The sequence below is a fragment of the Haematobia irritans genome, chromosome 1 (assembly GCF_050003625.1).
Source record: "Haematobia irritans isolate KBUSLIRL chromosome 1, ASM5000362v1, whole genome shotgun sequence".
Lineage (NCBI taxonomy): Eukaryota > Metazoa > Arthropoda > Insecta > Diptera > Muscidae > Haematobia > Haematobia irritans.
This window is the reverse complement of record NC_134397.1, coordinates 123,051,958-123,065,690: the sequence shown is the minus strand read 5'-3', so window position 1 is coordinate 123,065,690 and position 13,733 is coordinate 123,051,958. Positions and strand designations below refer to the sequence as shown.

Genomic DNA, 13,733 nt, shown 5'->3' with positions numbered 1-13,733 from the left:
ATAATTTTATGACTTTATATACTGATTTAGTTTTCACTTTAGCGGCTAAACTCGAACTTAGTACTAACCTTTTTACTTAACGGGAATATTCCAATGCAAGCTTTTATGAAGTTTATATTCTTTAAAATGGATTATTAAAGAAAAGTAATCGTGAAAATGGCGATTTCAGCGGTTAAACTCGAACTTAATACCCACCTTAAAGGTGGGTATTAAGTTCGAGTTTAGCCGCTAAAAACGCCATTTTTTCACGATTACTTTTCTTTAATAATCCATTTTAAGGAATACAAACTTTGTGAAAATTAGCTTTGGGCTTTTCCCCATCAAGTTATAATGAAATCTGCGACAAATATGTATAATTTTATGACGTTTTTTACTCATTTAGTTTTCACTTTAGTGAAAATTAGCGGCTAAACTCGAACTTAATACTCACCTTAATGTGGCAAAATTTGAATATGGTTCGTATTTGTGAAAATCAGACGCTACGTACATATATAGTAAACGAGCTGCCATAAGTGAGGTTGTAGTGGCTCCATTGCATATTCAAACCAAACGTACTAAAAATATAAACACTCAAAATTTTTTGTTATTCATAAAGGTGAGTAATATGTTCGAGTTTTTCACCAAAACACTAAATTAAAAGTGCAAAAATATATATGAAGACGATAAAATTTTTATCAAGTCTCTTCAAATTATGAATGGAAAATATGCAATGTATTGATTGAAAAAAGTTTGCAAAAATAGCAGTTTTTGTCTGCTCAAAAGGGGAAATCAAAAATTATTATTATTCATAACATCAAAAAAGTTTGCTGTTTCCGTTAGTTGAAACAGCAAACCCTTTTCTTTGCTGAAATTACAAACTGTTGATTTAGTAAACGCGTTTCCTAAAAGTTTTTCGACAAACTAAAAGTTTTTTTGCGATGGCTTTTTCGGCCGTTTGAAGGCCTTAACTCGTGCCGAAGATTCAATTTGAATAAATCTAAACTGATTCTGGAAGTTGGTGTTATGCTTTTGAACAATAAAACTATAAAAGAATTGAAAAATATATAGCACTTCACTATGTATCATTACATATTTTCCATATATAATTACGGATGGCTGTAATTAAATTTTTCCTCTGACTGCTAGTCTTAATATGGACTTCTTTGTGAAATTCAGGTCATACTGTGTTATTTTATGGAATATCACATAGGACAACCTGTACCATATTTGAAGAAATGAATCCTAATAGCCCTTCAGATATTTGTTTAGCTATAGACTGTGTATGTAGTCTCCCACCGTGGTGCTATGGTTAGCATGCCCGCCTTGTATACACAAGGTCGTGGGTTCGATTCCTGCTTCGACCGAACACCAAAAAGTTTTTCAGCGGTGGATTATTCCACCTCAGTAATACTGGTTACATTTCTGAGGGTTTCAAAGCTTCTCTAAGTGGTTTCACTGCAATGTGGAACGCCGTTCGGACTCGGCTATAAAAAGGAGGTCCCTTGTCATTGAGCTTAACATGGAATCGGGCAGCACTCAGTGATAAGAGAGAAGTTCACCAATGTGGTATCACAATGGACTGAATAGTCTAAGTGAGCCTGATACATAGGGCTGCCACTTATCCTAACCTAACCTAAACTACATAGTCTCCCAAATGTGGCGACCGTTTGGTGTTCATCTTTCTGATGTTTCACTGTACATATCATTTAAAGCCATTTCCGTTAAACCGCTATACGTTACCGTCGTATAGGTGAGTATTAAGTTCGGGTTTAGCCGCTAAAATCGCTAAAGTGAAAACTAAATCAGTAGGACAAATGCATGAAATTATACATATTTGTTGCAAATTTTATTATAACTTGATGGGGAAAAGCCCAAAGCAAATTTTCACAAAGTTTAAATTCCTTAAAACGGATTATTAAAGAAAAGTAATCGTGAAAAAATGACGTTTTTAGCGGCTAAAGGTAGGTACTATGTTCTGTTTTCGCGTTGAAATTTTCGCGGTTACTTTATTAAAACAGTTCAATATGAACCAGAAAAATTAACTCACTTGACGCGCAGTTTCTTTTTCCTAAAGATTTCAGCGAGACTTTACAGGAATATGTTTATTTTCATTTATAATTTTGATTATATAAGGAAAAGTAATCGCGAAAATAAATTGGTTTTCAACTCGAAAACCGAACATAGTACCCACCTTAAACTCGAACTTAATACCCACCTTATTCTATTTAGGTTGATTAGTTAATTGGCAGTCCGATAATCGATAACACCAATACAGTAATCGAATATCGTGGTCGATTTCCCATACACCAGCTCAGAAACGTCAACAGTTTTCACAGAATTTACAACGTACGGAGCGAGAATTTTTACGAGTTTTTCACAATAATTACTAAATGTATACTCCCAAAATTTAATTAAAAATAAAATATAGTATTCGCTTGTGAAGAATCATTCGAAAGGAAACATAATCTTGCATTAAAAACAAAGTTTTCTTGGTGAAAATATTATTTGAAAGTGGTTTTTGCTGTCTTGAATAACCCAGGGAAGAATGAGAAAATAGGCAAAATAATGCAAAATGAAAAAAAGAAAACTACGAAAGCAAATACATAGTAGTCATGGAATGAATAGATTTGCAAAAAAATACAATATCGCTCACTGCCATCAGCATCCGTACGTTTATGTGCAATATTGATTCTATAGAAGCGCATTAATTTTTTTCATTGATGTGGTGGGATAGAATCCGGGGACCGACGATGGCCATCACAATCTCGGCCTTCCCATGACACCTGCCGCGGGAGTTATTCGTCATCACATTGTCGGTAGTGAAACTGCATAGGTACCATATCATACCATTTGGTGGTGGTCATTCAAGAATTATTAAAGAGCTATACCTAGCAAAAAACAACAGCAAATTGTGTGTGTGACCATTTCAAACAGAAATATTGTAATGATGGTATTAGAAAGTTAAAAAAAAGAAAAACTAGAAAAAGTTTTGCAAATTCTAAATACAATAACAAAAATCTGTCCATCATGTTTACAAAAAAGTCTCATGCGGATATCAAAAAATCGACGGCAAAATTGCAGGATTGCAAAAAGGATTCAGCATCACGTTTGCGTCATTTACGCACAATATTGGGTAAATATAAATATTTTAAATAATATAAAACCTGATTTAATAACTCCTTGATTTTTCAATCAAGTTCATATTTATGGTGGGCTTTGGTCATTGAACGATGAGTGGGTGTAGTCATTTCAATGGGGCTAAAGTAGTTGTTGACACCTTACAAACCAAATACAATACCATCAACTCGGCCAACTACTACACACAAACATTCAAAACATTCATACAACAAAGCAGTGCTTGGGATATACTCAGCTACATACTTGGCTCCAACAAAGCAAACAGACAAAATACAAATGAAAAAATAAAAATAGACGAAGAATAAAAAAAAATCAGCAATTGCAAGAGATACCAACCTACCAACTCGATCGGTGTTGTTTTTGTGATCCACTTTAATCACGATTATTTCGTTTCGTTTTCTGTTTTTGCATGAGTTAAATGATGGTTGTTGCTTCTCTTTTGCACATGCTTAGATGGAATGACGAATTGTTTATATTTTGTGTGTTATGTTTTTTCGCCGCTAATATTCGGAATTCCACAAAATCTACAAGCATTGCTATGTTTCTACGTCGCATTTGAAACATAGAGGCCTTTTCTCTGTTTTATATTTTTTGTAAGTATTTTTCTCGAAAATTGCAGATCAATTAGTTTTCTTTATGGATATTACCAGAATGAACTTTTGAAGTACCAACCGTCCCAGCTTTATCGCGCAGATTCAAGTGGAACAAAAAAGTACCCAATTTACATAGATCGTACTTGATGGGGGATTCTTTTGGCTATTGGTTGTTTTTATGTTGTTGTAATAGTTTTTTGTTATGTCATCTATTTTTTATTCTATGTTTTGGTACATCAGCTGGTATCCAGATCTAGAAATTCTGCGACTAGGATTATTAGCTTTATCTGGGCAAGCAAAAAATGTTGTGTCAGTGGCCCTTGGCTGCAGATAAGACACACGTCAGCTATGCTACTATCAATTATTGATAAGTTGGGTCAAAAACAACCTTGGTCTAAGGCGGGAGATGACTTTCCCGCGGTGCTATGGGCTGTGGTCGAGCAACAGGATTAACCTTGTAGCTTCTCGCCGCTTCAGCTACAGTAAACTCATGAATCCTGTCCAGCCCTGTCTTTTGCAACACAGGATCTCGTGTGTGTGTGTGTTTGTAATTAATTTTGTTGATGTCTTATGCTATTATGTTAACTTTGATCCACGTTGTTGCGTTTTGGGGCCAAAGTTCTGTCAGGCCCATTGCATGTTGTTTGTGAAGTTCACACTAGCGTCACATAGTGTACCGTTAAATTGCCAATTGCATTATATGTATTTATCAATGTTTCTTTATCCGTAGTCCAAGTTCTTCTGGAAAGTGGCTTGAAAATGTAAGGGCCTGTGCAGATTAATTACGAGGACGGACAAATGTGACTCCAAGAATCATGGATTAGTTTTGTGCTCTTCTCCCTACTTTCGAGCATATCACAAATTATAGTAGCCTGAGCGGATGAATTACAAAACCTGCCGAATGTGGCCACCAAGAATCTTGTAGTAGTTTATTGCCAGAATTATTACGAAGTGGTGTTTGACCTTTAACCATTTCTTAAAAAAATATTTTGTCTCTACAGAATGTACGTTTTGAAAATGCTACCAGCAACCTAAAACAATGCTATCTTTTGAACGGACAGAAAAGATGTCAAAGGAGCAAATATGGCCAACGTTTGTACTTGTGCACTACATTTCTTTGGCATAAAATATGAATGAAAACAGAAAAATTTGTTCACATGCATTTATTCAAGTCGCCATCAACAGCAACATCCAACTTTGCATTGTTTTAGCAAAGAACACGTTTTTTCTGACTCACTTAGACTATTCAGTCCATTGTGATGCCACAGTGGTGTACTTCTCTCTATCACTGAGTGCTGCCCGATTCTATGTTAAGCTCAATGACAAGCGACCTCCTTTTAATAGCCAGATAGCTGTGAACCACTTAGAGAAGCACTTACTGAGAGCGGATAATCCACCGCTGAAAAACTGCTTGGTCAAAACTGGGTTTGAACCCACGACCTTGTGTATGCCAAGGGGGCATTCTAATCATTGTACCACCGTAGCTCCCACAAAGAGTGTAGCTGAACGCCATTAGTGTAACTGTGGATTTTTTCGCAGTTACATTAATGGTTAGGGGGAAACAACTTCATCTGTGTTTTTATCCTACAAGAAATTAGACCACTTTCTGTTTTACCGTATATCCCTTTATATACTTCTAGAAGCATTCTATTCCTGTGGAAATATCGTGAAGTTGTTCTGTTAGATTCAAGATTTCTCCTAACTTTACTCTTGGAAATCTTAATACCATTTTTGGCAGTATACCTAGACAATACTCTCGAAAAATTGTTTTTACCCATTAACGACAAAAATCTCCATTACCTGGTAGTACAATTTGAACCTTTTATTACAATAAACTTAATAGTTATATCTACACACAATCGAGAAGAATTATAGATTTTTAGAGCACTTGGTACACACTAAAACTAAAGAAAGTATTTTACGAAAGTTATCTGAATAATAACAAGAATATAACGTACTGAATATGACACTTATTTATCAAATGTGACCAAGTGTCTTTGTTTATAGATCAGTTGTATTATAAAGCTTTCATACTTGTATTTAAAACATAACGGGTAGCTCATAGTTGTTTGACTTGATGGGTGTCCTCATGTGGGGACAGAGGGCCGTAATGGGTTAATTTCTTCTTATCCTATGAATACACATAACTGTTATGTTCACTTAAATAATTTAAATACAAGTCCTCCTATTCAATTAGGCCATGACTTCAATCCCAGTTTTGGCAGAACACAAAAAAGTTTTTTATACCCTCCACCATACAATACAATACATTACAATTATTACAATAATTTCCTAAATAGTTTGTGTTTTATTCAAAATCAACATCGGCCCTAGAAATTTTAACCACCCTTTATATGCGAAGAATTATAGATTTTTAGAGCACTTGGTACACACTAAAACTAAAGAAAGTATTTTATGGCCTATTCAATTAGGCCATGAGTTCAATCCCAGTTTTGGCAGGACACAAAAAAGTTTTTTTCAGTACTGGTTTATCTTCAAATCGTCGAATTGGATATTGAAGATCCACGGTAACAGAATATTTGAAATGAACTCGCTACTACGATTTCAAATTTAATTCTGTTTAATTATAACTATTTAAAATCCACAAATATAACTTATCCTTTTCATCTCCTATACTGTGAGTCTATTATCTACCTATGATACTACAATAAATATTATACTTTGACCAATTTTCGTTTTCCATTTTCAACACTCAAATCTAAATACAAAATTTGTAATCACATTGTTTCTTTTTTTCCTCTGACGATTGGGAGCCTTTTGGTTTAAAATTGTATATTTTGCTTTCTTTGTTTAGATTTGCTTTTGATTGTTTAGACAATTTGCTGGTGTGCTTGTTAATTATTGTTGTGCGCTATTTGATATTTCAACGTGGCTCTGAAAAGAGGAATATATCGGGGGGTAATTATAAATTATTTTCAATTAAATTGATTTATACAAAAGAAAATCCTTTGACGTTGCAATGACCAAAGGAGTAGATGGAAACTTCTAGCAATATTAAGGTCTTATACTATGTCGGTGCGTATTATAAGATAACCCAAACTACACCTAATGACTTATTTAACCAATTCGTTTGCGCAGAACTCCAGGGTACTCCAGATTGAATAGGCAAAATATTTTCTGAATTCAATATATCCTAGTGCCGAAAAGTATGGAAATGTTACGAAGATAGGTTAAAAACTTCGACTTCTGTTTTGCAAACAAAAAATAACATACATAAATTGACAAACGCACGAACATCCAGGCCTAAACTGTCTCAGGATATATTGAGTCGATTAGTATACATAATGTGCTGTCTATGACCAATATTTCTATTTCAAAGTTAATACTTCATGCAAATGTTGATCGCGACTCAGTCTCAAATCCGATTAGTAAATTTGGCATACTCTTTCCAAAAATTCGTCCGGTATCTCATGAATAAATGTTTCACTATTGTCTTTTAATGCTCCAAGCGGGCTTGTGTGCATAGAAATTAGCTTTATCAATCAATTTAAAAATCGATCAATCAATCAATCAAATCGAGCAATCTAGGCGCCCGGTCAATCTTGACTGGTCCCGAATGTGAAAAAAATGTTCATCGAATTTGCCTCTCAATAACTCCATTCTTACGCGCTCTCTGTTACGCTCAAAGTTTTTAACCAAAGAAGCCATAATCAATTACCATGAATTAGATTAAACCGTAACGTAATGAGGACAGAATGTCCATAGGTAGGACATTCGATTCATTTATTTAGGTCAATAAAACAATTGCTGTACATCGTATAATAATTTTTTGTTACCTCAGTTTGATTCTTACTTTTTTTAATTCCTTTTTGTTTACCAAATGAACACTTAATGATAATGATGATGTCATATGCAGTATTTTGATGAAAAGTTTGTATATTCATGCATTGACTTACGAACGGGCAGATTTGTTTACGTTTTCGTAAATGACAAAAGTAATTTATGTTCACTGTGACATTACTGCGAAAGTGAAAGTTAAAAAGTGAATTAAATAAACCATTGTTAAAAACTTGAATTATAATTGGGAGTGTTTTCTTCTTAGTTGCAGTCAAAATCTTATTTTATAAAATTAAGCTACAAACTATACAACAATTTTGTCGAAATTTTATTTCTATAAACATTTCATCAAAATTTTATTTCTATAGAAAATTTTGTCAAACATTTATTTCTAAAGAAAATTTTGTCAAAATTTTATTTCTAAAGAAAATTTTGTCAAAATTTTATTTCTATAGAAAATTTTGTCAACATTTTATTTCTATAGAAAATTTTTTCAAAATTTTATTTCTATAGAAATTTTTGTCAAGATTTTATTTCTATAGAAAATGTTGTCAAAATTTTATTTCTATAGAAAGTTTTGTCAAAATTTTATTTCTATAGAAAATTTGGTCAAAATTTTATTTCTATAGAAAATTTTGTCAAAATTTTATTTCTATAGAAAATTTTGTCAAAATTTTATTTCTATAGAAAATGTTGTCAAAATTTTATTTCTATAGAAAATTTTGTCAAAATTTTATTTCTATAGAAAATTTTGTCAAAATTTTATTTCTATAGTAAATTTTGTCAAAATTTTATTTCTATAGTAAATTTTGTCAAAATTGAATTTCTATAGAAAATTTTGTCAAAATTTCTTTTCTGTAGAAAACTTCGTCAAAATTTCCTTTCTATAGAAAATGTTGTCAACATTTTATTTCTATAGAAAATTTTGACAACATTTTATTTGTATAGAAAATTTTATCAAACTTTAATTTCTATAGAAATTTTTTCAAAATTTTATTTCTATAGAAAATTTGTTTCAAAATTTTATTTCTAAAGAAAATTTTGTCAAAATTGTATTTCTATGGAAAATTTTGTCAACATTTTATTTCTATGGAAAATTTTATCAAAATTTTATTTCTATGGAAAATTTTATCAAAATTTTATTTCTATAGAAAATTTCGCGTCTTTCAAAGGTTTACTACTAGACCTTTCGACTTGTTGAAAATTAGGAAAAGGCGAAGTCGATTTTTGACTGTTGGTTATTAAAATGTCGACTTTTTGCGTTATCGAAGTTGGAACGATATAAACCAGAAACAATATCCTCTTAATATTATTATTATTGTTCCCATAATATCCCAGCGAAAAACTTGGTAGTTCTTACTATCATTCAGCGTTGCCAGAATTGTTTCACCAAAAACCGCCAGATTTGTCCAAAAAACTAGCCAAAAAAAGCTGAAAAATTTAAAAAAATAGCTAGAAAAAAAGCTAAATTTTTTGTATCAAAAGTCACATTTTTTAATGAAATTTAACAATCTTAAAGACTTTATTTCACTTAAAATGCATATTATTTTAATTGTATTAATTTAGTTCCATTTCTGTGAGACTATAAGAAAATCTAAGTCATATTAGCTCTGCTGGCGTACTCGATACATTTTGATTACTATCACAAATTTTTACTGGAAGTCCTTCGTTTATATTTCCTAGTAAGAACATTTTTCCCAGTAAACTTGCAATTGTCAGCTTGCTAATCATCAACAAGCCCAATGTGCTATATATTGCACAATGTCACATAAAACTGCATTAGAAAATATCAATATATTTCGTTTTAACTGAATTAATGATAAATTCGTGAACGTTTACCCTTCTCCTAATTTTACCCAAGAGAATAAAACCCATTATATGTTAACTGTCTTGCAAGTTTATACTGAATAACTTTTATTCGAAAATGTCCCATACAAACCTATTGTTGTCCAATTTTCGTAAATCTAAATCCATTCCATTAATAAATAGCAGATTTGTTTTGATCCTACCAAAGATTTTGGTATTGATTCCGAGTCAAATTTGAATTTATTCGTTCTTTCAGCTTTTTCTATCACAGTGAAAATTATTCTATTTATACGTTTTTAAAATGAAATGTTGAAAAACCTCTACTATTTTTGAACGCTATTTTGGTTTGTGGTCAAAATACAAAAACTCCACAAATATAAAGACTATTTCATTAATTTTAAGAATTTTTTAGAATTGACCCTAGCCTTAAAGTTTACGATAACTTTTATGAATACGAGGAAAAAACTTTACAACAAGGTGTAGTCGCTGCAAAAATGCCTGCATAATGGCTGGAATAATTATTAATGTTTCAATTGAGCTTTGAAACATGTGGAAGACTTAGGTAAAAACGAAGATTTATCCATATTTCAATATGAACATCTCGAAAATAAAAAAAGCCAAAAATAGCTAAAAGGATCATGAAAAAAAGCCAGAAAAAAAGCTAAAAGCTAAATGCATTTTTTCCCCGCTAAACGTCTTCAAAAAAAGCCAAATCTAGCGGGAAAAAAGCTAAATTGGCAACGCTGCTATCATTGTACCTCCCAAATCTTCTTCTTGAGGCAGGCTTTATGTTCACTTCACAAAAGTGTGTTGAGTTAAACTTAAGAACAAATGTGTCTACTGCCCCCTCCATAGTTTTTGCACAGTGGTCACATTTGTTTTTAACTTTAACTCAATTGTCACTTAAAGTGAAAATATCTTAAATTTTGGCAAAGAATTTGATGAAATTATTTCGGATTTAGATTCTACTCATCGTGCCCTAAAATTTGGTATATGGGTGTATACTGCCCCCTCTATAGTTTTTGCACAATGATCGTTTTTTTTTTATTTTAACTATTTGCTCTTTTTAAAGTTAACTTTATTTTTTCTCTGTTAAGCACTTAGCAGAGCTCTGTTAACGTTAAGACAATGTTAACATAAATTGTAAAGTTAACTTTATTTTCACGGAAATAATTTCTTAGCAGGCAGGGAATTTGCGTTAAATTGTGTGTCTATACACAGCGATAGAAATCGAAGAAGTAAAGTAAAAAAATTGCTGAATCTTGAAGATTTTTATTACTTCTCAAATGAAATCCGAAATACTGAAATTACATCACAAATAAAGAACTAATATATAGTCAATGCTGTAGATGCTTAAAAAGATGACTTCTGCACTATGACAAGATCATATAAAATACATTTGTTCTCATCCGATTTTGCACCACTTCCCGATCCAAAAAAATCTATTCTTATTTCTATTTTGGAGACACTTTTTTCCGGGATATATGAAGTTTTTACCAATTGTCTGTACTGGCTCTCATAAATTGTGATATTGGCATTTTTGACTTTTGTATCCCTAGACTGAGAATCGCGCCTTCGTCATGTCGTATTACTGGACTAAGATAGGCTATATATAAACAAAACAACCGCAGTTCGAACCGATATCTAGCCCTTTGAAATAATTGCTTTTAACCTATTTGTTATTGTTGCTAAATTATTATTATTATGAAATACTAGACGTAGTGGACTATTAAATGGTCTTCTTTTATTAACTTATCACATAAATTCGATATGATAAAGTACGGTCGGTGTGTCCAATAATATTTTAAAACTAATAATGCTGATAATAAAAACAAAATACCAGATACTTTACACGAATAAACTTTTTTAGAGGATTTTCTTACTTTTATGTTGAGTATGATTAAGTTTTTCGTTGGCCACAATTGGATTTTAGTTTTGCTAATGGAAACAAGCAGCTTTGGATATTAGATTGGTATATTTTCCGCCAGCTGACGCATTTGTGGATATAAAAACCCATTTTAATACAAATACAACTTTAAATGAATATTAATTTTAGCATTGGGGCTTATAACCACAGTTTATACATGATAACACTTTGAGGGGTATGATTCAGAGTCAAGATTAAATTATTTGGATTTGTGTATTTATTTTTTGTTTTCAATTCTAATGAATAGGCCAAACACATTCGCGCCTAAGGTCTGAAATAAGAGAAACAAAAATTTTTCAGCAATCATTGTTTGCTTCAAAATTAATTTTGTGATAATTTAAAAATAAATAAAAAAAGAAAATTCGAAATTGTTTAGCAAAATTGATCTATGGAGAAATGTTATGAGTGTTTTAGTGCATGTTTGCCTATACCATATAGGCGTCTAAGAGATATTCATTACAATGAATTCAATAAATTTAACACTGCCAGCAAGAGAGCTTTGTTGAGACAGCAAAATCTTGTAATTATTATAGAGTTGTTAAGTAAGTACACACAAAAATTTGATTTGAATTTTTGGTGATTTTATATTAAAGATTTTGGTATTAATTCCTAGCCAACGGGTGGTTTATTGAAGTTCATGGTGGGCAACATCAAGCTAATAATCCCACATTAAGTCAAAGTTTTATGTACATATCTAATCTGTTGTGTAAATTCCCTTAATATCTTCATAAAAGCTGAATTTTTAGGGTAAAATCAATGGGGAAAATCGAAATGAAAGAAGGTAATTAGTATTGGAAAATCACGCAGAAGGTTCCTTAAAAACAGTCCACTAAAGATCCGGGGGACTTAGGATTTTTTTTACAGAGATATAAAATTGTAAACAATGTTCTTTGCTCTAAAACTTTGTTTGGGGAGAGATGTATTTTTTTAGTGTATTGTGGGTAAACAATTGTAAGATTTTTTTTATAGAGAAAATCTCTCGACAGTCAGTACGGTATGCGACGGTGCATTATCGTGATGTGGAAACCAAGAGTTGTAGACTCATATTACCGACTTCTTTTCCCATAGTACACACATAGCACATAGTGGTTATAAATTCGGCTGTTAGTAGTACTGAATATGTTTCGATAAATGCCCGACAATGTCCCAAGTAACACAGAAAGAGTGTCGCCTACATATTTTTAGAATAAAAAGTTGATTCAGTTTTTAACTCAATTAATTGAAACAGTTATCTCTTTATTCATATAATTGAATCGATTACAAACCCAGCAAAAAAAATTGGAAGTTGTTCCACAAACATTTCTTTTAAAGCACATCCCAGGATCCACCATCGAGTTTCTTCAACTTCCGATGCAGTCCTTTTGGACAAGTCCACAAACATTCTAAAGAGCATCGTGGGATCCCCCAATGATTTTTTCCACTTCCGATGCAGTCCTTTTGGACAAGTGCACAAACATTTCTTCTAAAGCGCATCTTGGGATCCCCCAATGATTTGTTTCTACTTCCGATGCAGTCCTTTTGGACAAGTATTAGAAAGAACGCAATCAGGGTATTTTAAGTGCAAATTTTGGACAATTAAACTTAAAAAAATAGAAAACTAATAAAAAATAGAAAGTTAATAAAAAGGTAAATAAATAATAATAAAAAAATAAATTTCATGCCCGCTGGGATTTGAACCTGTGCCGTTTGACTTTTTCGCTTCCACGGAAGTTCTTTTGAGAAGATTTTGCAAATTACGAGAATTTTTAATTTTTTTTGGTAATTTGTAATGAAAAAAATATATTTATACGAAAATATATGCCGAAAATAAAAAATAAAAAGGATGCATAACATAAAAAAATAATTTGTTTGAAAAATATTTGATAAAAAAATTGCCGCTGGTGAGATTTGAACCTGCGTTTCATATTTTTTCGTTCATACTAATAAAGAACTTCTCGAGAAGCAATTAGAACGTTATTCCTTGGTGTCGTATTACGAACATATCACACACATTTGAATTGACCTTTCGACGCTTTATATTCAATGGCGTTTGTGGCTGAGTGTGCTAAGGCGTTCTGTTATGGTGCCAGCAAACCCAATTGTAAAAATTAGATAATAAAAAATTAGAATAAAAATTGTAAAAATTAGATAATAGGAAAATAATAATGTAATAAAACATATGGTTGAAAAAAAAGTGAAATTGGTTGAAAAAAAAATTTTTTTTGCTTTTTAAATTCCTTCATTCAAATTAACTTCCAGGGCACAACTTCTAAAGTAATGCAAAGGATCCAAAAAAGGAGTACTTCCGTCCTATGACAAGCCCGTGTAAAATTCATTGGAGATGACAGATTGGGATCTCCAATCACAGATTGGGGATCCAAACTACTTTTTTGGAAGCTCTTTTTTTGCTGGGAAGTTAATTGAAAAGGGATTTGAAGTTCAATAAAAAATAGATTGTCCCAATTAAAAAAAAATTGAGCTCTGCGTTTAAAAGCCAAGTACATATTGAATTA

General features: G+C 31.9%; 1 protein-coding gene across 2 annotated transcripts in view; it reads left to right on the top strand.

Annotated features, from left to right (window-relative positions):
- Window positions 1-2,320: 2,320 nt before the first annotated feature.
- Window positions 2,321-13,733, top strand: part of LOC142221774 (putative Rho GTPase-activating protein CG5521) — a 53,290-nt gene continuing 41,877 nt past the window's right edge. For both annotated transcript variants that reach the window (XM_075291577.1, XM_075291576.1), the window contains exon 1: window positions 2,321-3,112. In XM_075291577.1, coding sequence (XP_075147692.1) covers window positions 3,007-3,112 — 106 coding nt within the window. In that variant the 5' untranslated portion in view covers window positions 2,321-3,006. The remainder of the gene's footprint in view (window positions 3,113-13,733) is intronic.